The sequence below is a fragment of the Chlamydotis macqueenii genome, chromosome 1, assembly GCF_036417535.1.
Source record: "Chlamydotis macqueenii isolate bChlMac1 chromosome 1, bChlMac1.mat, whole genome shotgun sequence".
Classification (NCBI taxonomy): domain Eukaryota; kingdom Metazoa; phylum Chordata; class Aves; order Otidiformes; family Otididae; genus Chlamydotis; species Chlamydotis macqueenii.
In genome coordinates this window covers 4,854,093-4,879,795 of record NC_141556.1, presented here as the reverse complement: position 1 = coordinate 4,879,795, position 25,703 = coordinate 4,854,093, and the positions used below count along the sequence as shown (strand labels likewise).

At 46.9% G+C, this 25,703-nt stretch overlaps 1 protein-coding gene across 1 annotated transcript in view; it reads right to left on the bottom strand.

Annotated features, from left to right (window-relative positions):
• The window catches only part of LOC104479752 (store-operated calcium entry regulator STIMATE), a 36,748-nt gene extending 12,882 nt beyond the window's left edge, over positions 1–23,866 (bottom strand). The window contains exons 1-4 of the mRNA XM_010120485.2: positions 23,696–23,866; positions 9,256–9,304; positions 8,040–8,135; positions 6,274–6,395 (exon numbers count right to left, since the gene is read on the bottom strand). Coding sequence (XP_010118787.2) covers positions 6,274–6,395; positions 8,040–8,135; positions 9,256–9,304; positions 23,696–23,804 — 376 coding nt within the window. The 5' untranslated portion in view covers positions 23,805–23,866. The remainder of the gene's footprint in view (positions 1–6,273; positions 6,396–8,039; positions 8,136–9,255; positions 9,305–23,695) is intronic.
• Positions 23,867–25,703: the final 1,837 nt, after the last annotated feature.

Below are 25,703 nucleotides of genomic sequence, written 5' to 3'. Positions count from 1 at the left end.
CAGATTACCATCACCCATCAGAACTCTGAGTACAAACAACACAGGAAAACAAACATATCCATGTTTGAACTCTTTCCCTTTTGCTTTGTGTTGTCAGCTGTGCCCCATCCCCCGTGGGGAGGCAGGACTAACAGCCACAGCACCCTTTGCAAGTCGGCTCTTCTGCACTGCAGCCGCGATGGCTCTTAAGGAACACTTCCCTCTGTCATCTCAGCTTGCCCCAAACCCTGCAAGTTTGAGATCTCTCCCACATACCTGCCCCCTCACATCCTTTTGGGGATAGAAGGTCACTACCGTTCATTGTCACAAACAGCGGGCGATTGTTCTTTGTTTTGCATACTGTGCACTAGACAGCCCTAGTCAGGTTTCGGCTAACCAGGCTCTAGAAAAGACAACCTGCTTCTTAACCCACCCTAGGCATGAACTTGCCCATGTCTCCAAGGTCAACAGCCCCTCACTCAAAAAATTTCCCTTCACTTTCAGTTCACAAGAAAGCTATCAACCTGCTCTTGAGTTTTCTTGAGGTTTGACAACCTTTGGAAAAAGAAAACCTTTTCTCATTTTGCCAGAGAACAGTTTTTACTGTGCAATTGCAAGGTCTCACCTAGGGAACCCCAGTCCTCCAAGACCAGAGCTCTGCCCCAGTTAGGTCAGCTTCACTGGCTAAGTGTACAGGGCACGTGCAAGTGGTACAGCAAGCAGGACAGACCTGCATCCTTAACACCCACCACATCCCACCTTGTCAAAGGTACCTCCATCCCAGCATAGAGCTTCAGTCATTCATATTTCTCACTCTGGTCTTCTCTGCATCACCTACAGAAGATGCTGTGAATCTTCTCCACAGTCAGAACGACATCACCACTTCTTACATGTCCAGGGTAGACAGTGGAAGGATACAGAAAGAGACCCACAGACCCAGGCAGAGGCCAGATTTGGCCATTGCTCTATCACCTTAAGCAGCTCAAAATTGCTACTGTTTTGCAACCTCTTCCTCCTCCTTTTCCATTCTAAGCTTTGTTTTCAGATGAGATGTTTCTGTCCAGGAATCCATCCTGGAGTACAAAACAGGACTTCATTTCCACCCCTAGCAGGAAGAACAGAGGGCGTCTCCACAGCTATTTTTTACTGCATCTTGGTCTCCCAAGGACAGGAGGCTGCTCAGTACCAAAGTAACTCTGGACAAAGATGGAAATGAAACAACAGCATGGTCCATGGGGCTGCAAGGATGACTTCAGCTACAAACAGATAGTGGCCCATTTCCTCTTCACCAAGGAGGTCAGCTGGCTGCTCCTTATCTGATCAGGTTTGAAGTTACCCAAGGACCATCGATCCACCTCAGAGTGGCCATCATCCACATCCAACTTGCCACTAATGCATCTAACTGACTAATCCCAGTAACAAACAAGTCACCATCTACTGGCATCTCATCATGGAAGAGGGAGCCTTTGGTGTGGTCCCTAGACAAGCCCGTAAGACAGACTGGCCATATGTCCACCTTCCACAGTTAGGAAGCAAGGCTGGAAAACTTCAGCCGATCCCAGCTAACCACACACCTCTTTTAGGCGCTGGCTTCCTACAGCAAGATGGTCAGAGGTATCCTCAGATGCAACTTAATATTTTTAATGGACCAACTGCTGTCCAGAGGTGCCTGGCTCCATGGTAGAGAAGCCTTCTTACATCAAGTGTTTCCATTACATAAATCCAGGTGAGTGCCAACAAGACTGTTTCTGCCACACAAGATTGCCAGCCAGCAAAAAGCAATCTACTCCCTGGAGGGTAAAGCCAAATAGATGCCCTCCTCTTTTCTGTGTCCAAAGTTTCCCTTTCCTTGTAAAAGAGGGGAAATAACATCTGTTAGATGATGACATGTATCACACTCCCTTTGAACACTTCCAGTTTCTTGTTCTCAGTACTAGTGGGAAGGTAACACAGAGCATCTCAGCTCCAGGCATCGACTCTGCCATCAACATTTCCTTTTCACTTAATGAACACCCTTTGCTCAAACCACCTCACAGCCATCTCCCACCCTGATAGATATAGATAACCTCCTTCACCCCAAAGGATGCACGCACTGCATATAGACCATTCTCCTCCAGTGGCACTGCTGCTGCTCCCCACCAGCAATATCTCCTTGGTGCAGACCCAGGACCACCAGTGCCTGCAGCAACCTCACAGAAACACGTCTCACATATTCCACTCGTGCGTAGGAGCCCAACTGCTCGCAGAGCAAAAGCAGCACTGCTGGAGGTATTTGAGTTGTTACCACACAACAGGATTAGTTTTAATCCAGGCTGTCTAATGTACCAAGCTGTCAGCACAGCCCACATGGTACTGCCAGACAGCTTTATTTATGTTTTTTTGGGGGGGATTGTGTGCGCACTGAGCAGGTAGGAAAAAAGCTTAACCACAGCCAAAGCGGAGGGTTCAGTGGACTTGAGGAAAAGCAAATATCTGAAAGCACTGAAAGCTGTACTGGGTGACATGGTGAGGATAGAAAAAGTCAATAAAAACCTCTTAAGACATACTCAAAGGGTACTTCCAAATCCAAGGGATCTAATTATCAGTGCCAAGTAGAGAGGAGGGTAAGAAATAGCAGCAACGCATCTGAATGGCACAGAAGCACTCACTTTAAGGGCAAGAACAGGTTTTCAGAGTTTAGGACACCTGGACATCCCAGGCCCTCTCTAGCATTTTCTGCATCTGAACTAAAAGTCAGTGTACAGCTGGAGTCAGTTCCCAGTGTGCAGTGTCGCACCACTACTCCGAGTCTTCGGTCCCTGGAGATACTGGTGTTGCAGCGGGGTAAACACTGCTCCTACCACACAGATCCAGGACATTCAAAGGTTTGCACCCCTGCTCAGAGAAAGGGATCTGACCTCATGAGGATGATTCTCAGTCCTCTCCTTACTTTCCCCCCCTGGTCCTACGGGTGGAAAGGCCAAGCAGGCTAAGGACAGTGCAGCCCCCCCAGGTTAGAGCTGTTTTCAGCAGTATTTCCTCAGGCATTCGCAGCCAGCTCCCTTGGCTGCTCCAGGACGTGGGAATATTTGTTATGGAAATTTTGTACATCACAACGGGGCCAAAAGCAGCCTACACAGGTCCTCAGTTAAACTCAGCAGCTGGCACAGAGCATATTCTGCTATAACTAAATTTGACGAGCAGAGTTCAACAGGCCACTAAACAGCCGTCCACGGCCTCCAAGCAACATGCCTTTCCATTTCCAGACAGTGAATGAGCACAAAGCATCAAGCTTTGACTAGTCAGTGACTGCAACCACAGCCACACACAAGTCAATATCCAGATGGGCATCCAGAGAGGCATCTTCAAGCAAGAACACTCTCTTCCCTGCCCCCCCCATCATTTCTTAATGCTCCTCTTCAACATTTTATTTGCATATTCTAGAAACCATCTCTTGAAGCAAATCCATAGCGTTTGTTTACTTAAAAGAAATACTCCAGTATTTCTAAAGCACTGCTTTAGAGTTATTAGACACAACCAGGATGCCAAGACACTGCAGCCATCAGGAGACTTGATGGTAGGGAGCTGCTTATTGCCATTGGAATGGGAGAGGGAGAAGAGAGCTGAGCACTTTGGAGGTGGGGCATAAGCCAGACCAGGCTTCATCCGACTCCAGTCAGCATCTCCCCTGGTCAGTCTGTACAGACCCAGCAGCACCTCCAAGACTTTGGGCATCCCCCTGCCAAGTCCTTTGCAGCTTAAGCTCTGCTTTGATCTCCTCCCTACATAAGTCCCCTCCAGGGAGAGCACCTATAGAGATGGCCCCCTGCTCAAGCAACGGTTCACAGAGTGTTTGTAGAGTTTGTTAGCTTTGAGTATGTGTAAGGCAACCACCACTCTCCAAAGCTTACTTGAATAAAGATGAAGAATAAACGTCTCCAATCTTTGATCTTAGGAGCCAAGCATATTCAGAAGAGACAGCAGTCCAAAGAGTAATCAAGAACTGCTGGGTAAAGATGGAGGAACATAAGCATATAGGAGCCTTTGGCTCTCCACTAGCTAAAAAGCAGGTCGTTCCTGGCTGCAGCAGTCTTTGGCTAACAGCTCAGACACAAGAGAGGCTGATCTCAGAATGGGTGTCTCCTGGTTTGTTTGTTGGTTTTTTTTTTTTTTTTTAAATACTAAAGTAATAGATTTTTCTAAACAGTTCTGGACAGCTGGATGCTTAAAATAGCAGCGTAGATTTCGGTGCTTTCCCTTCCCTTTTCTTTGCTTCTCCATTGACACAGCTATTGCAGTCACACATGGAAAACCACACGGGGCCACGGAGACAAACATCCCAACAGCAAAGCAGAAAGGACTCCTGGGGCCCAAAACAGAGGATAACCACAGCGGTTTGCATCAGTCGCAGGGATGCATCCAGAAGTTCGAGGGTCAAGAAGGACACAGTTGCAACAGACTTTTGCTTGAAGACCATGCAGGTAGATTGGTACCAGCTGTACTGGACAAAGACACAACTGTCCCTTCCTCAGTGCTGGAGCAATGGCACTCACTAGAGTCTGCAGCATGGATTGGTGCTTCCCTGGTATTCTGCCCTTCTTCCTCTGCAGGACTGCAAGAGATGCTTGTGCTCCTCAGGAGAATTGAGGAAATCAATGTAAAGTCTGGTATAGCAATTAGACTAGAAAATGAATCATATTTCTGGAGCCTGTATCAAACTGTACAAAGTTTACTAGCATCTTCCAAACTGTTTTGGAAGTTACTTAACACCCGAGAGGAGGATAGCAGCGTTTTGCTTCCCTAGCTCTGCATTGGACATGACACTTGGCTCCTACCTAACTTTTCCGTTGTGGCCACTTTGGCTAGAGATCTGCACCAAGAGCACTGTTTGGTGGGTCAGATATTTAATCCTCAATTCAAGAGCTAAATTCAAGCAACAGCAGAAACATTTTTGCTAATGAAAACAAGATTTTCTCAGAGGAGTGAGCTGTTTCTGTAGTCTAAGCCAGCCTTCGTGAGGGGCCAGCTACAGCTCGACAGAAGTTCATTACTGCTCGGCAAGGTTAAAGCAAGCTGTCAATACACTTCAACATTTCCATGCTTCTGCTCAACTGCAGACGTGGCACGCAAACCTGAAGCTGTAGCCCGAGATGGCTGCGGGCTTTGAGTCCTTGCTGCTCAGAAGGAGAAAAGTAACAGTCCCTGAACCAAGAATACCTGGATTCCTCTGCTGTCTCATCTGAATGACTTCAGCGCTCTGTGCTTGGCTCCTCAGCTCTTCAAGAAAGAGCCATTAGGGGAAAAAAGGGCTAGTCCCCACCAAATACATGCTGTCAGGATGCTGAACCTGCTCTGGAGAACACCGTTTCTCATTCCCAAACTGCAGCTGCTCCTGCTGTCTCACAAACCCAACCATCCCCTTTGTCCTGTGCCACGACCCATTTACACATGCTGAACACGACCCTGAGTACGAGCTCACAAGTGAGTGGGGTCTCCACACTAATCCCAGTTTGGGACAAGTTTCACCAGCTCAGTTATGACATCAGCTACAAAGCAATGAGACTACCTTCAGAAAAGATTTAATCATTAAGGTCTTAAATGTGATTGGTATGAATAGGATACATTTTCTAAAATAAGATTGAATTTGTCTTTGTATTAGATACAACATAGAATAGGCAAAGAGTTAATATTTCCCTTTCCTGCAGCCAGAGAAGCATTGCTCTCCTGGAAGCTGGCTCTGCTCTTTCAGAAGAGAAGTGCTACCCTCTAGTGGGGCCAGGTGAGAAAAGCTTTTCTGAAACTTTTTTTTCCATCTCAAGAATCAAAGCAGAGAAAGTCCAGACTCCTCGGGCATACTTTTTTTTTTTTTTTTCCTGGACTCCACAAGTCATTTGAGAACTGAGTGTTGGGGCCAGGCTGTGTCCTGCTGATGCCTACTACAACTCAAAGCAAATGCAAGAACAACTCCACGTTCTGAACTGAGAGGCTAAGAAATAAAACTCAACCCCACAAAAATCAATGCCATTGCACCCGAACACCTTAATTCATCATACACGTGTCCTATTATGCACCCAAGGAAGTGTTCAACCTTTCATCACCAACCTGCTATGCCCAAGTAGCCTTAGCAAGGCAGCACGTGATGTCCGAACATTTAACACAATGATCACTACCACGCTGTGAGCTCCTTGAAGAAAAGGTAACAGAAGCTGGCTGCTCACATATTTTCTCCCCAAGCTGCAGTTTCTGCCATTTTCTTCTTATTATTCATAGCTGGGAGCAAACAAGCCACCTTAGTGCCCAACGGTTGTCACCTACCATATTCTCCGAAGACCAGGTACGTGTACTTCTTGTGCTGCACGATCCAGGAGACAACCTTCACGCCAAGCCAGATCAGCAGCATTCCCAGTGTGGCATCAAGGATGAAATTAATAAGGTAGCTTAATAAGAGCAGAGGAAAATTCAGATTTCAGTTGTGTTCTTAAACTTTATCCAAAACCTTTTATTTCAATATTGGAATCCATAAAAAAACCCTCAAGATTTCAAAAATCCCCACTTCATACTCCAAGCTCACTTCCTTTCTCTTTTATTGAATTTTCCTATAGCCTTACCAGCAATTTCTTAGTTTAAAAGCCTGGATAGCAGAGAAGGGAGCTGGCTCCACCAACTCTCTGGCATTGCTCATTTATTCGTACAGCATTAAAAACATAAGCAAGGCAAGCCCAGGAAGAGTTACCCACTAAAAGGAAGCTTTCCATTTGCAGCATCTTTTTATTAGGATGAAATCCCAAGTTTCAGGGAAACAGAACCAAACATGCCCCATCCCTGGAAACATTCAAGGCCAGGTTGGATGAAGCTCTGAGCAACCTCATCTGGTTGGAGATGTCCCTGCTCCTTGCAGGGGGGTTGGACTTGATGACCTTTGAAGGTCCCTTCCAACCCTAACCATTCTATGATTCTATGATTTTTGGAATTTCATACAGGAAAATGGAAACTTCTTGGACACCATAGCTGCTTTGCAATCTGCCCAGCCAAAGAGGCAAAAAAAGTCCATTTTACCCCTGGGTGATGGGTTTGCTCTGCAGCTTTGTATATTTAAGCCTTACTGGATAGAGTGCCAGAGGCAGGAGACCTGCAGGGACTTTCTGGGGATTGCAGGGTCCAAGCTCTAATCCAGCACCTCGTATTTTAATGAAGTCCAGAGGAGGGGGGGGGGGGGGGGGGGGGGCGGGGAAGGAAAGAAGTCTCACAGAATAGTGTTTTCTGGCCCGTTTTCCATTATTGCAATATTTTCTGCTGAATTGGGCCAGATTTCTACAGTGTAAAGAAAACACCAAGCACAGGGCTACAGGAATGAACATTTCCTTTTCCAGAACCTGACACTGCCTCTGAATAAAGACACTGAAAATAACAATCTGCTTCTGATATCCGTTTTGAAAATACAACATGAAGTTTTTCGACATCCAAAGGCTCAAAGCAGCTTACTAGATTTTCCAGCTGGTGAAGTCAGAGCACTCTGATACTGGAGCAGGACACGTAGCATATGAATCTCAAAGCCCAGGGACAGGGCTGTAAAGCTTTAAGCTGCCTAGTTCAGGATGATAAGTCAGGCAGCACAGGGAAACATAAAACATACATTAAGGGGAAAAAACTAAAACTGAAGGGCGCAGCATAAGCACGAAAGGGTTTATTTTAAAGGACAACTATACCTCATTTTAGAGGTCATATTTTGCCTTAGTCAAACTGTAATTTGTAAATTCTCAAGTCTGGTGTGCAAACAAGTGGCACATTTAACAGCCACAATTGCATGGGACACCGCTGCATTATTTACGGCAGCTTTTTGCCGGTGCATTTCAAGATGCTTTTAATCATCAGAAAAGCACGGTTGCGCTACTCCATCTCCATCAAACCAGCAGACTGCAAAGAGCAGAAGACATCCCAGATCCCAAATGTAAGCTCAGTAGAGTTTATCCCCATGTAGTACTTCAAATGGATCCATTTCCACCATGTATGACATTTCCCAACAGGCTTGCTTCCTCCTTTCACAGATGTAAGACATGAATGCAAGCATCTTGGGTACTTACAGAGAGCAAGGGTCCTCTTCAGTGAGGTCTGACAGAAAAACATTGGCAAAGTGGATGAAGAGGGCACCTATTGCTTGCTTGGAGGTATCATAAAACCTAGGGGAAAAAAGGCAAAGAGATCTGTGCCCTGGAGCACCAGCAGCCCAGCAGTCACACAAGTGAAAGCCCTTCATGCATTTGCCTTCCTCCAAGAGGTATCCAGGTATTCATGATGCTCAAGAAGTTGTACATGGTGAAAAGGGCAGTTTGGCTGAATCCAAGTACTTAGGAGGGGAGGAAAAAAAACCCAACCACACAAAAACCCAAAAACCCACTTCAGCACATAGCAGCTCAGTCTCGCAGATCTGCTGCTGAGTTTCAGCCCGCAGCGAAGGGCAGTTCACCCTCCAGTGCCCAGCCCAGTCTCAGTGTCTCCAACCAGCAGTAAGTGCAGGGAAGGTGGTCACCCACTTACAATTTCTGCACCCACCCACACAGGGAATTGGATGGAATATCCAAATTATTTCAGGGGAAGAACCAAACTGAGGAGACTGACAGGCTTTTCATCACTGACTTTGGCTGGTAGCTCTGACCAGCTGGTAGCTCATCCCAACCATACGCCCACCTCTCGGAAGCCCATAAATACTTCAATACAGGGATGCTTTGTAGAACTGTCCAAAGATGACACCAATATCCACCTACCTTACATCAACAGTTGATGCCCCATCCCTGGAAAAATTCAAGGCCAGGTTGGACGGGGCTCTGAGCAACCTGATCTGGTTGGAGATGTCCCTGCTCCTTGCAGGGGGGTTGGACTAGATGACCTTTGAAGGTCCCTTCCAACCCTAACCATTCTATGATTCTATGAACACACAGCCAAATATATTATCTGGTCTATGCCTGAGCTGAGTCTGGGGACAAAGTGATTCATCAAATCTAAGATTAAAACTTAACCCTGTCTGGGAGAGAACCCATGTGCAGGTATGCCAGCAGATCAGAGGGCTGTAACCTCTTGGTTCAGTCACCTGCGGTAAAAACAAGCTTCCCTGGAGGAGCTAGGCAGGGAATTTTACTTCTAGGGGCATCAGCTACTTTATGGAGGTTTCCTTGGGAAGTGGCAACAGAGCATTTAACTTAACAACTAAATACCATGCAGGATATTCAGAGGGCCTAGAAGGTTTTAGAAAATAATATTACATATACGTGGTCTTTTCAAGCTCCAAATTAAGAATCTCACCATATCCTCCAGGGACGTCTCTCTTCCTTAGGTTCCTTAAATCTTTTTACTGCAAAGAAAATTAGAGAGTTACATTAACCAGCAGAGCTGAACCAATTCACATGAGCACTCTGCGCCAGTCTTCAATAAAAAAAAGCAGTAGGGGAAAAAAAAAAAAAATATCTGGAGGACTCTCAGCATTTGCTAGTCTAAAGCTGAGCAAATCCAAAAGACCTGGCTCCAAAATGACTAGAGACAATGCATGCACCCACACATCAGAAGGGTAAACAGCAGAGAAGTTTGAGAGGCAGGTGTGTGATTCTGGCATCCATCAGCAGCAGCTGCCACGGGAAGCAACCCAAGAGAAGCTAGCGAGGGTTCATCACTACCTACCAGCCCTAATAATTCTTCCAGGCAAATTGAAATTATGGTTATGGCCCAAAAGTCCACCAAGCTTTTGAGTCACAGCAGCACAATGAAGCCATCTCCTCCTTACAGCTAAAAGGACCAGAGGACCTTAGAGGAGCCAAGAGCTTGCACAGATCTCCAGCATAAAGGTACCAGTGTCAAGCCCCAAAACCCAGCAAGCTGGCATGGCTCCAAGCTTGTACTAACTAATATTAAAACATTATTTCATTACACAACATTTTGCATGCCCACTGGCTACCACTGTGGAGCAGTAGTCTGAGAAACATGGCTTCAGCACCACCAACCAAATGCCCTGTAAAAGGTATTTGAAGCAACTCTTCCTTCCTGGAAAACATTCAAGGTTAGGTTGGACGGGGCTCTTAGCAACCTGATCTGGTTGGAGATGTCCCTGCTCCTTGCAGGAGGGTTGGACTAGATGATCTTTAAAGGTCCCTTGCAACCCAAACCATTCTATGATTCTTTAAATGAAGTCCCTCTGGCCATAGATGAGTTTTTTCCTTGCAGCCCTTTCAGGTCTGTTCTCCTCTGAGGGGCCCTCTGGTGATGTCTCTTGCAGTTGCTGCTCTGAGCTTCCTCCTATTACTACCTGGAGATAACAGCAAGTCAGATTTTTAACCGGTTTTGCTCAGAGTGGGGCCTGAGCATTGCAGAAGCATCTCAAAGGGTCTGAGTTAGTTTGTCGCAGACATCTGCTGCTGTTCTGCTTCAACTAGCTTTTACGTATGCAAATAGGAGCTGCTAATGGAAAAGTACCAAGCATCACATCCCACGCAAAAGTAATTTTTGACTGTTTTGCTGTCACTCCTGCTGGGATCCCAGTTTAGAAATTACCAGCTACCAGGTCAACTTTCGCCCTTTAAGCCCACACGTACCAATACTCTGGAACAAACAGACCTGGAAGAGGCTTTTCCACTACATTAGATTTATTAATTAGAAAGAAAAAAAAAAAAAAAGCAAGAGACATTCAGTGGCATTGCCTCGCTTTGTGGTAAGGTTGCTGACAGCTACATCTAGAGCTAGAGGCGTCATCATTACAGCTGCTGTCCCAAGCATACTGCCTCCAAACCTCAGGGAGACACAGAGGGTGCAGGTCCTTGACCTCGCGTTGGCTGCTGGAACCATTCTCCTCCTCATCAGTGCTAATGAACTCAAGAGGGACAGCAAGTTAAATCTGACACAATCAGTTCCCAAACACACTGCCAGCTTCAACGGGATTCAGAGTTAAAAATAATGAGCTGCGACTTTTTTTTTTGTAGGGAAATGGAAAAAAAAAAAAAAAATATATATATATATATACACAGCACATTCTCTCTAACTCCTGACAATCAGGCTGAGGATGAGAGTAGAGCAGCTGCTCACTTGTGCCATCTAGCAAAACCAGAAGCCTGAAAGCAGCAGGACACATGAGTATGAATCAATGTGCAATGTACAGCCCTGTTAGAGAAATTACCCCAGGAGTACACGTTGTAAGCATTAATCACCCAATCCTTCTACACATCCCAGCTGTGTCCGACACCGCGCAGATCACTGCAATGAGTACTGAATAGTACACCAACTGCAGAAGCCCACACCATCACTTAATTTATTTTATCATCACTAAGTCTTCACCCTTGGGAGCCCCGTAGCCTACTCTGCTTCTTTAAAAAGCAACCAAATGCCAGAACAGACATGCGCCACATCCCACCAGTCACAGCTATTCTTTCTTTATCCCCCAAGCTACATGTAATCACCCACTGCCTTCAGATTCACAAACCAAAGGACTTCTCTCACTGCTGACAGCTCTTGGCACATAACGATGCTTCCCAGGGCAACTTGGGGATAGAAAGTCAGGGACCTGAGTGCCACAGATGAAATCAGGGGCATCAGAGCCACATGCTTCTGCCTGCTCTCCAGAGGGGTAAGGAGATGCAGTTTTATAGACAGGAATTTCCTTACTGCCTGTGGGAGGAACAGGGCACAAGCAACATCTCTGGTCTATTTCAGACTACTACACTGCTGATAAGGCCAGCACGATTCTAAATAGAACTTGGTATTTAGCTCTCTTTCCAGATTTACATTCCACCCACTGGTTAGTCTTTCAGTTAATGAAAACACAGAGAAGCTAACAGCTTCTGCCCAAGTGAAAATGGCCCTTTTAGAGCCAGGCACACCACAGTATCCAGTCCCATGGGCATCCCATAAAACATCCACAGGGAATCTGAATGATTCAGGTTATAACCTGGAACAAGGAGTTTTCCTCCCTTGCCCTGGGTGGTAATAACACAGCTTTGACAGCACAACTCATACAAGCTCCACGTACCAGAAGGCAAACCCACCTCCAAAAGCAGAGTCAGCAGCAGGCTCTGTAAAGGCTGGGATGAAAACCCAAAACATTGGGCCAGCTTGAGCCCTACCATCTGCCTGGGCTCATTCCCCTGGGAAACGCCCTCCTGGACCAGCCTGGAAAAGCACGAGAACTTCCCTGCCAGGAGCCTCAACATTTCAGAAGTACAGCTTTGTACTTGTCTTACTGGCAAGGTAAGGACTGTGATATCTAGTTGGGGATGTCCCTGCTCCTTGCAGGGGGTTGGACTAGATGACCTTTGAAGGTCCCTTCCAACCCTAACCATTCTATGATTCTATATATGAAATGACGATCCTCCCAACTCCAGGACTTTGGTCAGACACATGCAGGGCTGTGATGTCACTCAAATCCACATAAAACCAGCACTCCAATGACCCGATCCCCTACTGCCATTAATGGGTAAGAAAGCAGAAGTCAGGTCAGGCTATACCAAGCGTTTCCACAGCAGTTTGTGGCCCATCCCTGTCCAGAAATAAAACACCTGGTTTCCCTCGTCTAGCTGAATCCCACCATGAGATATCCCTGCAGCATGACTTTCATCAGCACAAACAAGTTCTACCATCACTGATGCCCTTCAAAGGGCCACTTGCATTTCACCCACCCTCAAGCAAGAGACCCATGGTCTAATCCATGGGTCAGAAGTATTTAAACTGAGCCTAACAAGCTTGCTCCGCTCACGAGCAAAGAACATGATGCAGCAGAGAAGCTGCTGAAGGAGTCTGCAGGCCACCAAGCCAGCCAGCTGACCACTAACCCAACCATGAGAGCACCAGGGACAATTTTCATTATTTCCTTAATGAGAAGTGACATGTTATGTATTCACAGCCACTCAGGCTAGAAATACAGTAATTCAGTGCGATAAGATGACAAGTAAGAGGTAAGAAGTTAATGGTGTGGTGCCTTGTTGAACACAGCTTGTCATGCCTCATTAGATTTAAGAGAGTTATCCGAGGCTGTGTAATTATCAGAGACAGTAAAACTGTTGTATTAAAGATAAAAGCTAGTGTTATAGAGAAATAATTAACTGCTTAATAGGGCATTTACTGTGCAGAGCTGCAACAGGCTGTCTCCAAATTAAACCAGAAATCCAGCCAAGATTACCAGAGCTTAAACACGCAGAAGATTTGTTTGGTGGCTGTGACCCAGAGGTTAGGGGTGATGTCAAATCCATGTAAAAGTAGCACCAGGTCTTTGAAAACTCAAGGAGCTGATGAAGCCCTCTTTTGTGCTTTGGAAGCATGGTAGCGCTCTGGAGCAACAGGCTGAGCAGCAACTGCAAAGCGTCCCTCTCCTCTTCCAAGCCCTGCAGAGAGCCAAGCCACAGCGTGCACAGCAACAGGCTCAGCTGGCTGAGAGCGGAGAATGGATGGAGTCTCCTTTGCTCGTCTCAAAAGGTGTTTCCACTCACTGAAGTCACCTCCGTTTTCCACCAGATGTAGGCATGGGTTTGCTACTATGACTCAGACAGATCAGTCCAGCCTTAAGTTTATTTTAGGAAGAGTTGTGCATGCCTATGAATGCATCAAGCAAACAAGAAATATGTGATATTTAAGTTCTAGCACTTACAACCAATTAAAAACTGAATTTATTGCACACAGAGCTACACAAGATGGGAGAGAACCTCCATCCAGCTAGATAAGACTAGTATGTACTGGGTCCAGACTAGAAGATAACATGAATTTGTCTTCCCAACAGTGCTACCAGCCACTCTGCTTCCCTTCTCAGCTTTGTCCATTTGTAGAACAAGCTGGCTTCTGCAAGGAAGCAACGTTACCGCACAATGTCTCTATAGCTAAGGGATCCTCCCAAACTGCCAGATACCTGCAAGCCCGGTTAGGGCAGGGGTGTGGACCACACCACAGGCCAGGAAAGCACAGGTCCCCCAACTTTCTGGAATGCATTTGCTCCTCACAGACCCACATCCTCGTCACTGCTTTTCAAGTCTTCGCAAGCACCCTATACACACACAGTAAGGACTCCTGATCTCATTTCAACAGCACAAAACCACCCAGAGACACCACAGGTTGATAAGAGATGCTTGGGTGAACTACAGCTGAACACCCCACGTTTGTGGCTGAGGGTCCTCGTAACAGAGCAGGATGTTACAGCAAACACCATGAAAAAACAAGCTGCTAAACGGAGGAAGATGGACACTGCTTGTCCAGGTTCCTCCTGCAGGACCCAGTCTGTCACCGAACCTATTTCGGTCTGATCCCGAATTATTCCATTTAAACTTCGGTTAACTTTAAAGTGGGTGGATGTCAACAGTAAAATAGTTCACACTGTTGAAATGCATTTCCTTCAGAAAGGCTTCAAAGACAGTCCTCAAGAACAACTAAAGGAGGCCTTACGAAGTCCCAACCTGAAGCATACAGGCTGCTCCAAGACGCACAGCCATGCTGTGGCATGGAGGTGAAGTGCTGTGTGACCATGTAGACTCGCCACATGGTCCAACACATCTCATGAAGAGGCTGGGCAGATGCTCCTAGAAGAGTCAGGAGAAGGGGACCCAGGTTCATCCCATTAATCAGGTGTAAAGCATCACTGAGATGACAGCCCACCTTCTTGAGCTGCTGTCCTCATAAGTTACCACTCTGCCCCCACTCAGCTCCAGTTACTGCAGCCATGAAGTTAAACAAAGGGGAAGGAAGATGAGTGACAATTAGAGAGATGTTCCCTGCCCACGGCTGAGAAAGGGAAGGGCAGGAAACAAAATACTTCCACGGTCCTTCCTCTTCAGGAACAATAAAGATATGTATACTTGAAATTCCCTCAGGACCACCAGGCTAGGTGGAAGTTGGGCATCTGAATAAGAACCTGCGAAATGTAAAAAAAGTTTGGGAGGATGATCTTTCATTATAGATCTGTAAATAGTCAGGAAAAAAAGCCCAATAACAGCTATCCCCCAGGGTAATTAGATATAAACATTTATTATGGTGTTTTCTCGAGGCAGTAGAAAGGAGCCGCTTTGCCTGCCCTGGACACATAGTTCCTTGAAGTTACCCGAGTCTGCAGCCTACTTTTGTTTTTAAACAAATTATCTGATTATAAGAAACTATTAAGACAAGGACAGCAGCAACCACCCAATTCCCTCACCCCAGCCCCAAGGGGTGTTCCTCACCCCATATATCCCCCACTGACCCCACACTGCGTTCAGACATCTCCACTGCAGGCATGTGCATCCATACAGATGCCTTTTACCCCTCTTGGAAATAAAAACCCTAATTTAGGCAGAATTAGCTGCAGTAGCAACTAGCTGCTGATTAGCAAAACAGACTACTAAGTCAAGTTTCTACATGAATGATGGGGAAAAACTCTTCAGTGAGGCTTGTTGTAATAAAATTAGGGGTATAGTTTTAAAATAGAGGAAAGTAGATTCAGATTAGATATTAGGAAAAAAAATTTTTTACAAGGAGGGTGGTGGAACACTGGAACAGGTTGCCCAGAGAGGTGGTGGATGCCCCATCCTTGGAAACATTCAAGGCCAGGTTGGACGGGGCTCTGAGCAACCTGACCTGGTTGGAGATGTCCCTGCTCCTTGCAGGGGGGTTGGACTGGATGGCCTTTAAAGGTCCCTGCCAACCCTAACTATTCCATGATTCTATAATTTAAGGCAGAAACTTATTTCCCTAGGAGAAGTTTAGGTACGCTGAGCGGAGAGTCAGACCATCTCCTTGATCAGTCTTACTGCAGTCAACCAAAGGATTCTAAAGTTCAGGCTTGGAAGAGAGATGTCAACTCAACAATCAAAGCTTTTCAGACTTTATTTACCGGAGACACAAGCCTGACCCCACTGAGCTCAGTAACAGGCCCCAGAGGATGAAAATGAAAATGAATCTGATGCTAGACGCACCAAAAAAAAAAAGCACTGCAGAATTAATACACTTCAGCTGTGAATGGTCCACTAAAAAGAAAGGCTGCAGTGCCCAGAACTGGTCACATTGTCACCTGCTTTTAAGAGTGGGGCTTGCTAAGTTGCCTACCGTAAAAGTCATACCTGGGGCAACATCACACTAGCAAGAAGAGGGTCAGGACTTTACTTCTGGCCTTTACAGAAGGGAACTCACAGCTGCTGTACCAGGGAGGAAACAGAAGCTCTTCCCCTGCCCAGCCCCTGTGTTATTTATACGCACTACAGTCTCCAATAACACATTTCAACCTATTTTGAAGGACACACCCTTTCCCAGGCTTTTTCCAAGCCCCAGGCAGGAAAGAAGCCAAGATGCAGGATACAGCGGCCAAAACTGTGGGGCCTGCACTATTCTTAGCCTGAGCTTGCAGCTACTCAGACAGCTCGACCCGAGACACAATGGGAGGAAGCCGCAGCCACTGTTTGCGGAGAGCAGCCAACGTGCACGTCCAAGCTCAGGGAGCAGCAGAAGTCCTATAAGTGGTTTAAGGAGACAAATTGCTACTGACTTACAATCTCTAGTCTGCACTGGATGTATTTGGTCATTCCCTCCCAAATTCCCTTGTACCAATGGTTCAAGAACATAAGCATCTCCAGCAAAACTGGCAGAGAGGGCATTTTAAGGAAGGAAGAGGAATGGAAGATGTATTCTATGTTATCTTTGGGTCTGCAAGACATGAGGCAGCAGGGAAGTATACAGATTGAACTAGCTCCTACTGGAGATATCCAACTATTGCTGGCCTACCCTACAGCATCTTTCAGATAGGAAGAGTTTATTCTGGGTTAGAGCGCTCTGACTTGCAAGAGGAGCATGCATGGGCAGCAGGCACTCGGGAAGGCGCCGCTGGAGCAATGGCCCTATGCAAAGTCCTGCGCGGTGCTCCACACTGGAGCTCCTGGGCTGATGCAAGTGGACCACAAGAAATATAAACAGTCCCGCTTTTTTCCTAACAAAAAAAAAAAACCAAAAACCACCAAAAAACAAACACAAACCACCCTAAAATCCCACAACCTTCCCCCCCCACTTTAAAAAAAACCTGGACATCTTTCCTACATGAGATCTCACCTAACAGCTGCTCGTCTTCTCTTGTGTAGTTCCTGACGTTGTTTAGCCCATCTATTCCTACAGATCCAGAGTCATCTGCAGATCCAGTGTAAGGACAGCTCTGGAACCCAGAGAGCAGCACTACTTCCCTATCATCTACCCTGCAGACACATATCAAGACCCTGAGCTGGAGTATTAATGTCTTTGGGGACCCTAGCTGCCCAAATGAAGGCCACACAGTACTTTGCTATGGTTCTCTGTTTTAAGCTTTACCCTGTGTGTCTTATTTTTACGTGGATTTTAACAGCTTTCATTATAGCCAAATGCTAGGTGGTCATAAACCATAGCGTGGAGATAACAAGCATTAGTCACATTTCACAGACAGGAAGGCAAATTATTTGTTGACACAGTAGATCAGAAGAAGCGTGGCCAGCAGGTCAAGAGAGGTGATTCTGCCCCTCTACTCTGCTCTCATGAGACTCCACCTGCAGTACTGCATCCAGCTCTGGAGCCCCCAACATAAGAAGAACATGGACCAGCTGGAGCGAGTCCAGAGGACGCCACAAAGATGATAAAAGGGCTGGAGCACCTCTCCTATGAGGACAGGCTGAGAGAGTTGGGACTGTTCAGCCTGGAGAAGAGAAGGCTCTGGGGAGACCTTAGAGTGGCCTTCCAGTGCCTAAAGGGGGCTACAGGAAAGATGGGGAGAAACTTTTAGCAGAGCCTGTTGTGATGGGACAAGGGGTAATGATTTTAAACTAAAGGAGAGTAGATTCAGACTGGATATAAGGAAGACATTTTTACAGTGAGGGTGGTGGAACACTGGCACAGGTTGCTCAGAGAGGTGGCGGATGCCCCATCCCTGGAAACATTCCAGGCCAGGTTGGACGGGCCTCTGAGCAACCTGATCTGGTTGGAGATGCCCCTGCTCCTTGCAGGGGGGTTGGACTGGATGGCCTTTAAACGTCCCTTCCAACCCTAACCATTCTATGATTCTATGATCTTACAGGAGACCTCAACTGGGGCTGGGCTCTGCCTCGAACACCGAGTATTTTATTTAACTCTGTCCTGGGCGAGGCAGTGGGACTCTTTCCACATAAAGCATTACCACATTTAAGGTCAGTCCCTTGAAAAATGGGTTTTAAACAAGGAATGCTGTATTTTAAGACTGTAAGATTTGATATCATTAGGAGAACAACGCTTAAGAATGAGGAGATGCAACTAGGCTGGTAGTTATCATTCAAGACTGTCTGCCATACAGCTTTCTCACAAATGCTGTTAAAAAAAAAAAAAAAAAAAGACAGCTGGAACTTAAACTCAAAACAACTTCACTTGCTCCAGCCCTTAATTACTAGAAGCCTAGTTTCCCTGTAAGTTTCTTGTAGAGAGTTAAAAGTCACCCATAATATCAATTGTTCCCCACCTGTTGCAGAACCAATCCAGCAAGGTGCTTCACAGCCCTTGGGTGGTTTCACATAACTTTTCACACAGTTTTAGTTTGCCAGCTCATTTCTCTGCTCACCCAACCCATCTGTCCCTTCAGAAACCAGGAACAGGAACCTCACAATCTTCACTCGGCAGCTTTCACCGCTCGGTTTCTCTGTTCAAAAGGTGACTTCCAAGAAGAGGTCAACGTAATCAACAGCTGAAATTCAAAGGCTTTGTAGAAAGCTGCCGTTCAGCTTAATGAAGCACATCAAGCGCTGCACAGACCTTCCAGCTTACAAAGCGACACCTGCGTTTTCAAGCTCAGCCAGTTTTCAGATGTACTGGAGCAGAAGAAAAACTTCTTGAGAGTCCTGCCATATGCAGCTTTTTGTTTAACCCACAAACCTACATGTAAATTGCTACTGCCGCCTGCAGAGCCCTGTGCTTCACGCCCCCGGAGACACAGTTGACCTTTGAGGTTTTGTTCTCCCCTAGAGGGAAAAGCAGTGGTGAAGTTCCCGTGTGTGAATAACAGAAATCAAGCATAATTATATGCATTTGTGTTAAAAAAAGCAAAGTCAGCATAGCCTGTCTTGGGCACGGTAAACTTGTAGTGCTCTTGAGTGTGGGGCAAATTTATTTCAAAGAAGAATGGAAGTCTGGGCAGATCAAGTGCTCTATCATTTTATTTCTTCTCTTTCCTGACATGGACTCACACTTCAACCCATCCTTAGGAGAAATTTTCAGTGTAAAAGTCAAAATACGACACAGAAGGCACTCAGGATAATGCTGAAGCACAGAAACAGTGCAGCAATTCAAACTATGCACAGCAAAAAGCCTGAATTTAGCACTTGGGTAGGATCACAGGTTGGGCAGGGACCTTTAAAAGTCATCTAGTCCAACCTGGTTTTGAATGTTTCCAGGGATGGAGCAGCCACACCTCTCTGAGCAACCTGTTCCAGCACCCTCACTGTAAAACATTTCATCCTTATATCCAGTCTCAATCTACCCTTCTTTAGTTGAAAACCATTACCCTTGTCTTATCGCTACAAGCTCTATCAAAAAGTCACAAAAAGTTTGCTTAAGTTAAATTTATCTGATGGACATCAGTACTACAGGTTCCACCAATTCCTCTCAAAGTTCAGTCGCTTCCATACACTAGGATGCTGTTTCCCATTTTCACTAACCAATTGCTCACCATCTTGGAGAAAAATGCACTGGAAAGTCAGAAGTCCATGGAGACCAGGAAGACACCAGCAATGGGGTGATGCTGCTATTCTTTACCAGAGATTTTCCACCACAGTCAAGAGCCACTGCTTCTTTTACAGTCAGTCCAGCAAACTCCTGTTCTGCATCCCTGCCTAAGGACAAGCTACATGGACCAGAGTATAAAACATCGCACTGCTCGCCAACAGCACACCTCCATCACCAAGCCATGCCTGGAGGGTCAGCACTTGGGTCCCTGCCACAAACAGCTCTGCCTTCCCATGCTAAGCCCAAGGCACGACACACTGGAAGAATGCATCCAGTAGCGATGTGCAAGAGGAGATAAAGGGACACTGCTGTCGCATTAGGCAGGATCAAGACATTTACAGAAGTCAAGCTGAAAACCAGGTTTCAGCTGCTTGAAGAGGTCTACAGAGCTCCGCCCAGTACAGCTCTCCATGCCTGGCAGAATGAACTCTCTCCAAGAGCTGAGTCTACTTTGATACCTGCAGCACAGGTGCTACTAAACCTCATTCAGGAGTTCAGAAGGGTGCTGAGACAGCTTCAGGAAAAGAGGAAGCTGGAAGAGAGATAAGTGTTCTTAGACATCCTCCATGCTGTTTGTGGTGGGGTAGAAAACAAGTATACCGGCTCCAAGGAAAGTTTCTTCCATTCACAATGGAGAAAGAGATCCTTTATCTCCCAAAATCTGTTTCTCTTGCACTGAAGTTAGTCCACAAAGGCGGCTATGGCTAGAATTTCTACACAACATCTCCCCCTATTTCAAAGGATTTTGTTGTCCAACTTGCAAATCTTGACAAGTTTTGGTAGTCTACCACCTCTTCCTCAAAAAAACAAAGTTTCAAACTTAAATAGTAGCAACTGCAGGGACTTAACCCCCAAATAATCACCCATCATCTGCAGCTGAGATAACTGCAGCATGCTTTCTCCACTCAGCAGAGTGATGATCAAGGCAAAGCATTAAAAACTACTTCAGATTGCACACTCCTCCATGCTGTGACCTTCCTAAGGGCAAGCCCTTGCACAGGAAACTGGATTGCCACACACAGAGAGCTGCTAGGCTTTACTGCCTCTTCTTCCAAACATATCATGGTTCCTGTAGCAAGTGTCCTTACAGCCAAAGCACCACCAAAGCCACCGCAGGCAGGTGGGAAGGATAACAAACCATTTTCATTTGATTACCAAATGAGGTAGAGTTGCACCCAGAGCAAACCCTGGACCACACTGGAATTAGGCTTGACTACAACCTTAAAGACCTTCTCACTGGAAAAGCAAGAGAGTATTTGTAGGCTCAGATGAACTCCATCATCACTATTGCTCATGGTAGTTGGCCAGGTTAACACAACCTCACCAACCAGCTTTCCTGATTCCCTCCCAAGGCAGCGTATCATTTACTTCTGGGTCTTCTTTTCACCACATGAAGGATCCATTTCATATACCCCACAGCAATGAGGAGCAACCATCCCATTCATCCCATCACAGGGAAACAAATATTCCTTCTTCTGCCCAAGAACTTTTGCTCTAAATTGACCTTTTTTTTTTTTTTGGTAGCCATTGCAATAGGTTAAATTGGCCTCAAGAAACCTTGTGGGTTGTTGCAATAAAAAACTTGAAACCATAGGTGACAGCTCCATTTTTGCCACTATATTCTCTTCCAGGATTGCATACGAGCTGTGCTCCCTACAACCCAGATGCACACTGGACACAGAGCATCAATTCAGACAATCACGCAAGACTGACTTCCCCGTCCTCTACCAGGGGTTGGGTTCCTCTACCAGGTTGGCAGGAGACAATCTCTCCATAGCCCCAGGAAACAGAAATTCAAGGATGCAATGTATAAACACAATAAACTTGGTAACAAAGTATAAAATTATCCTTCCCTCAACCGGCCATACTTGGGACCCACATTCTGGGTGTACACTCTGCGAGCACATCCCATGCACGCACACCTGCAAAACTTTCCAGAATACTACACTACCGTTAGTCCGAGTTCCTCTAGATGTTTCCAAGGGCTCTGAACAATATAGGCACAATTTGGAAACCTTACCTATTCAAACTCAGGTGCTCCTACAGCAAAGCAGAACTTTATAGTATGAAGCAGAAGGAATGCAAAAAGCATTGGGTTGGGTTCAGATAGGAACTGAATTTTCACTCACCAACCTGTAAGACCGAGCAAGCTGTCCTGCAACATCCCATTAAAGCAGAAATCACAGACATACAAACAACAGAAATACACACCCAGGGATGTCACGGGACTGAAGGAAGAAGTATCAGAGAAGGGCTTATCAGAGAAGTGTTGACTCCAGGGACAGCAGTGTCTCAAGATCTAGACAAGGCAGTCATCCAGCTGGCACTGCCCAACTTGATGCTGGGCTGGATGGAATGAAGATGCATGCCATCAAGGTTCTCAGGAACCTTTTTATCTCTGGACACGCACCACCACCAGCTCAGGAAGCTCCCATACCTCCCAGCTACTGGAACCTTCTCCCCTCTAGGAGGCTGCCATGAATAGCCCAAAAAGCTGCTTCAAAGCAAGCTGTTGCCTAATGTAAAATTGTTGGTAAGTCCACCACCACCTCAGTGGGTTCAGAGTCTGCACACAAACAGCCCCAACAGCAGATCTGAGAGAGCCTCCAGCTGGGAGTGTGTGAATGGGGCACAGATAAACAGCTGGGGTGAATTAGGGACCACCAGCCCAGCTGCAGGCAGAGAAGGTGCTGCGGTTGAGATCCCAGGGCTGTAAACACATCAGCTTTTGGGGTCCCAGCCAGGAATTTCCTCTGCAGCTTTACTCACAAGCCGATTCACAACGAAACCGCACAGGGTCAGCTTTTGGGTTCTCTTCATTAACCAAGAGGTTGTTAATGTTCAAAAAAATATTATTCCTCGCACCAGGAGGACAACAGTTAGCCCAGGGCTGATGATTTGCTAGCAGGGGTTATGAAGCCTTCACCCACAGGAAGAGTTTGGTATGATTAACTGATGTCCTTGATTTTACGGGACACCTCATAGAGTTTACGGGCCAATTAACCCGTACGCACACATCACTAAAGGGAACAGCAACACCAAATTAATCTATTCTAACTGTCAATATTTGGTGAAACACAAGCAGTGAAGTGTTGCAACTGGGCTACTCCAGCTGGAAAAAGCTCTCAGTTATCGCAGGAAGAACTTGTTGCTGTATTTCCTGGCAGCTTGGCATTAACCACAGCAATGAGAGCCTTTGAATGTGGTTTCCAGAAGGCAGAGAGGAGCAGGCGAGCCTCAAAAATCTGCAGCTACTTAGCCAGAAAACTTGAAGTTTTCGTTCACCGTCACCGCAGGCTTTTAAAGAAGGAAAACCGATTGAGTTCTGGCACGTTATTCCACTTGTGTTAAACCACTTAACCCAGGAGAGGAGCGACGCGCACGTCGCTCTGAGTAAAATGCAGCTGCAGCACAAAGCAACAGTAAATTTTCTCGGGTCTTTCACTATGAGCGTTCCCCACCTTCTCTCCCTGCTCAGCTGCTCTCCCTCACTACCACCCCTTCACAGCAATCGGCGCAACACGTTCTCTCCGTAACCTCCCTCTCCAGCCCTAAAACTTCAGTTTAAGCAAAGTTAAACAAAACAAGGTTACAATGCAATTAGGGGGGTTACTACTCTGATTGAGTAGCACTGTATCCGACACCCACCCCATTTTTGTTAGGTGCTTCTTCTTCGTTAAACCACCAGGTTACACCATCAGTTTTTCCCCTCTTCATTAAAATTTTCTAAGTGACTGAGCAATCGCTCAGAGGAGCGGAGCCAATCTTTGCAGATTACAGCTGCAAGTTCACCACGCTTCATGAAGGCTTGAAACAAGAGTTTTGGGGACGGGCATCTGCCACCCTAACTGCCAGCTCAGCACAGTTTTGGCCGCAAACCACAGCAACCTCCCTACCCCCAGGTAGATCACGCAAAACCGGGTGCCCGGTAGAAAATAAAGGAGCAGCGCTGTCTGGAGCTCGGGGAAGGGAAAGCCGGTCCCCTCGGGTCCCCCCTGGTCCGGGGGTCACCAGCCACCCCACATCCCCCCCGAGCATCCCCGGTACTCACGCATCAGGGTGCTGAAGGCACAGAGGGCCAGCAGCCCCTGCAGCAAAACGCCGAAGCGGCCCAGTAACGCGCCGCTACCGCAGCCGTGTGCCGGGCGGGGGGCGGCCATAGCGGAGCGGGGGCGGAGGGGTGCGGAGCGAAGCGGAGCGGTGCGGTCCCGCCGCGCACAAAGGCGGCTCCCGAAGCGCCCCCGCCCCCAGCCCGGCCCCCGCCCGGCGGCGACCACACCCGGGGGCGGGGCGGGGGTGGGACGGGTTGGGTTGGAGATGGGGATGGGGATGGGGATGCAGGTAGAGATTGGAACACGGGTGGAGACCAGGATGAGGACAGGGATGGGCATGGTGCAGAGATGGGGATGGAGATGGAGATAAGGATGGAGGCGGGGATGGAGATGGAGACAGGGATGGGGATGAAGATGCGAATGAGGATGGAGATGGGAGTGGGGACAGGGATGGAGATGGATATGGGGATGGAGATGAGGATGGGGATGGGAATGGAGGTGGGAAGGGACATGGAGACAGGGATGGGGATGGGGATGGAATTGGAGACAGGGATGGAGATGAAGATGGGGAGTCCCAGTGGGGACTCCAGTGGGGTGCCTGGTTGAGGAAGTCATAGAATCATAGAATTGTTTGGGTTGGAAGGGACCTTACATGTTCCAACCCACCTACAAGGAGCAGGGAGATCTTCCACTGGACCAGGTTGCACAAAGACCCGTCCAACCTGGCCTTGAACACTTCCAGGGATGGGGCATCCATGACTTCTCTGGGTAACCTGCTCCAGTGCCTCACCACCCTCACAGTAAAGAATTTCTTCCTTATATCTAATCTAAATCTACTCTTTTTCATTTAAAGCCTTTACCCCGTGTCCTATTACTACATGTCCTTGTCAAAAATCCCTCTCCAGTTTTCTTTAAATACTGGAAGGTCTCCCTGGAGCCTTCTCTTCTCCAGTCTGAACAGCCCCAACTCTCTCAGCCTGTCCTGGTTTTCAAGACCAGGTGAAACCTTGAGCATCCTTGTCTGATCTCAGAGCTGGCCTTGCTTTAAGCAGAATGTTGGACCAGACACTTCCCCAGGTCCTTTCCAACCTGAATTACCCTATGCTCCTATTCCAGTGGTCTGTGGCAAGATGATGTGAGACATTGCAGGGTCTGCTGATGGGGCCAGGATCTCAAACGGAGGCTAGTTTTTTTTTGCTACTCTGTATAATACTGGTCCCTCCCCCTTTACAGCCTCCTCCCCAGAGGAGGGAGGTTTCATTTTCTCTCTCTTTTCAGTGTAGTTGAGGCTGTCTTTGGGGAGCACTGAGGTCCCGTGCCTGAGTTTTCCTCCCTGACTGTGAGAAGTAGGAGCTTGCATGTAATTACAAAGCTATACAGGCTGCAAATCTCATTATATCATATAACTCCAAGCCATGGCCTCAAAAATAGCTGTAAACGTTAATGAGATGCTTAAGAAAATCGTGGGAGCTGGCGCGCTTCCCAGGTGGGTCCCGTTTATAGTGCAGGAAGGAATTGTGTTATCATAGGCTTGGGAATCCCCTGTCCTGGGGAGATCATTGGTGCCAAGCAGTTTGGGCAGCGGTTAACTCTGGCCAGACAGCCTGACTGGGGGCTTGTGCCACCCCCAGCTGCCCGCGCTGGATTTCCCCAGCTCCTCAGCCGAGCCAACACATCCCCCTGTACCAATGCTCTGTCTCCACGCCGCTGAAATAACCCCGATCAGAAATAGCCCCTCCTTTTTCCAAAGGGGAATTGAATCTTGGGTTGATAGGTGTTCATTTAGCTCATCGACTTTAGTCATGGTTTAATCATGAGTTCAGTCAGCAAGCTGGAAGTTTGGTCTTGCTGACTCATTTTTGGTTGATTTTATATGTGTAATTGTTGGTTTCATAAAAAGGTTCATTCCCCTAGGCTGTTAAATCTGTTTGTGTTTTGCAATCAATTGCCTTTACATTAAAGTCTACATCAAATATTAAAGCTGATACTCTTATATAAGCCGGTTCA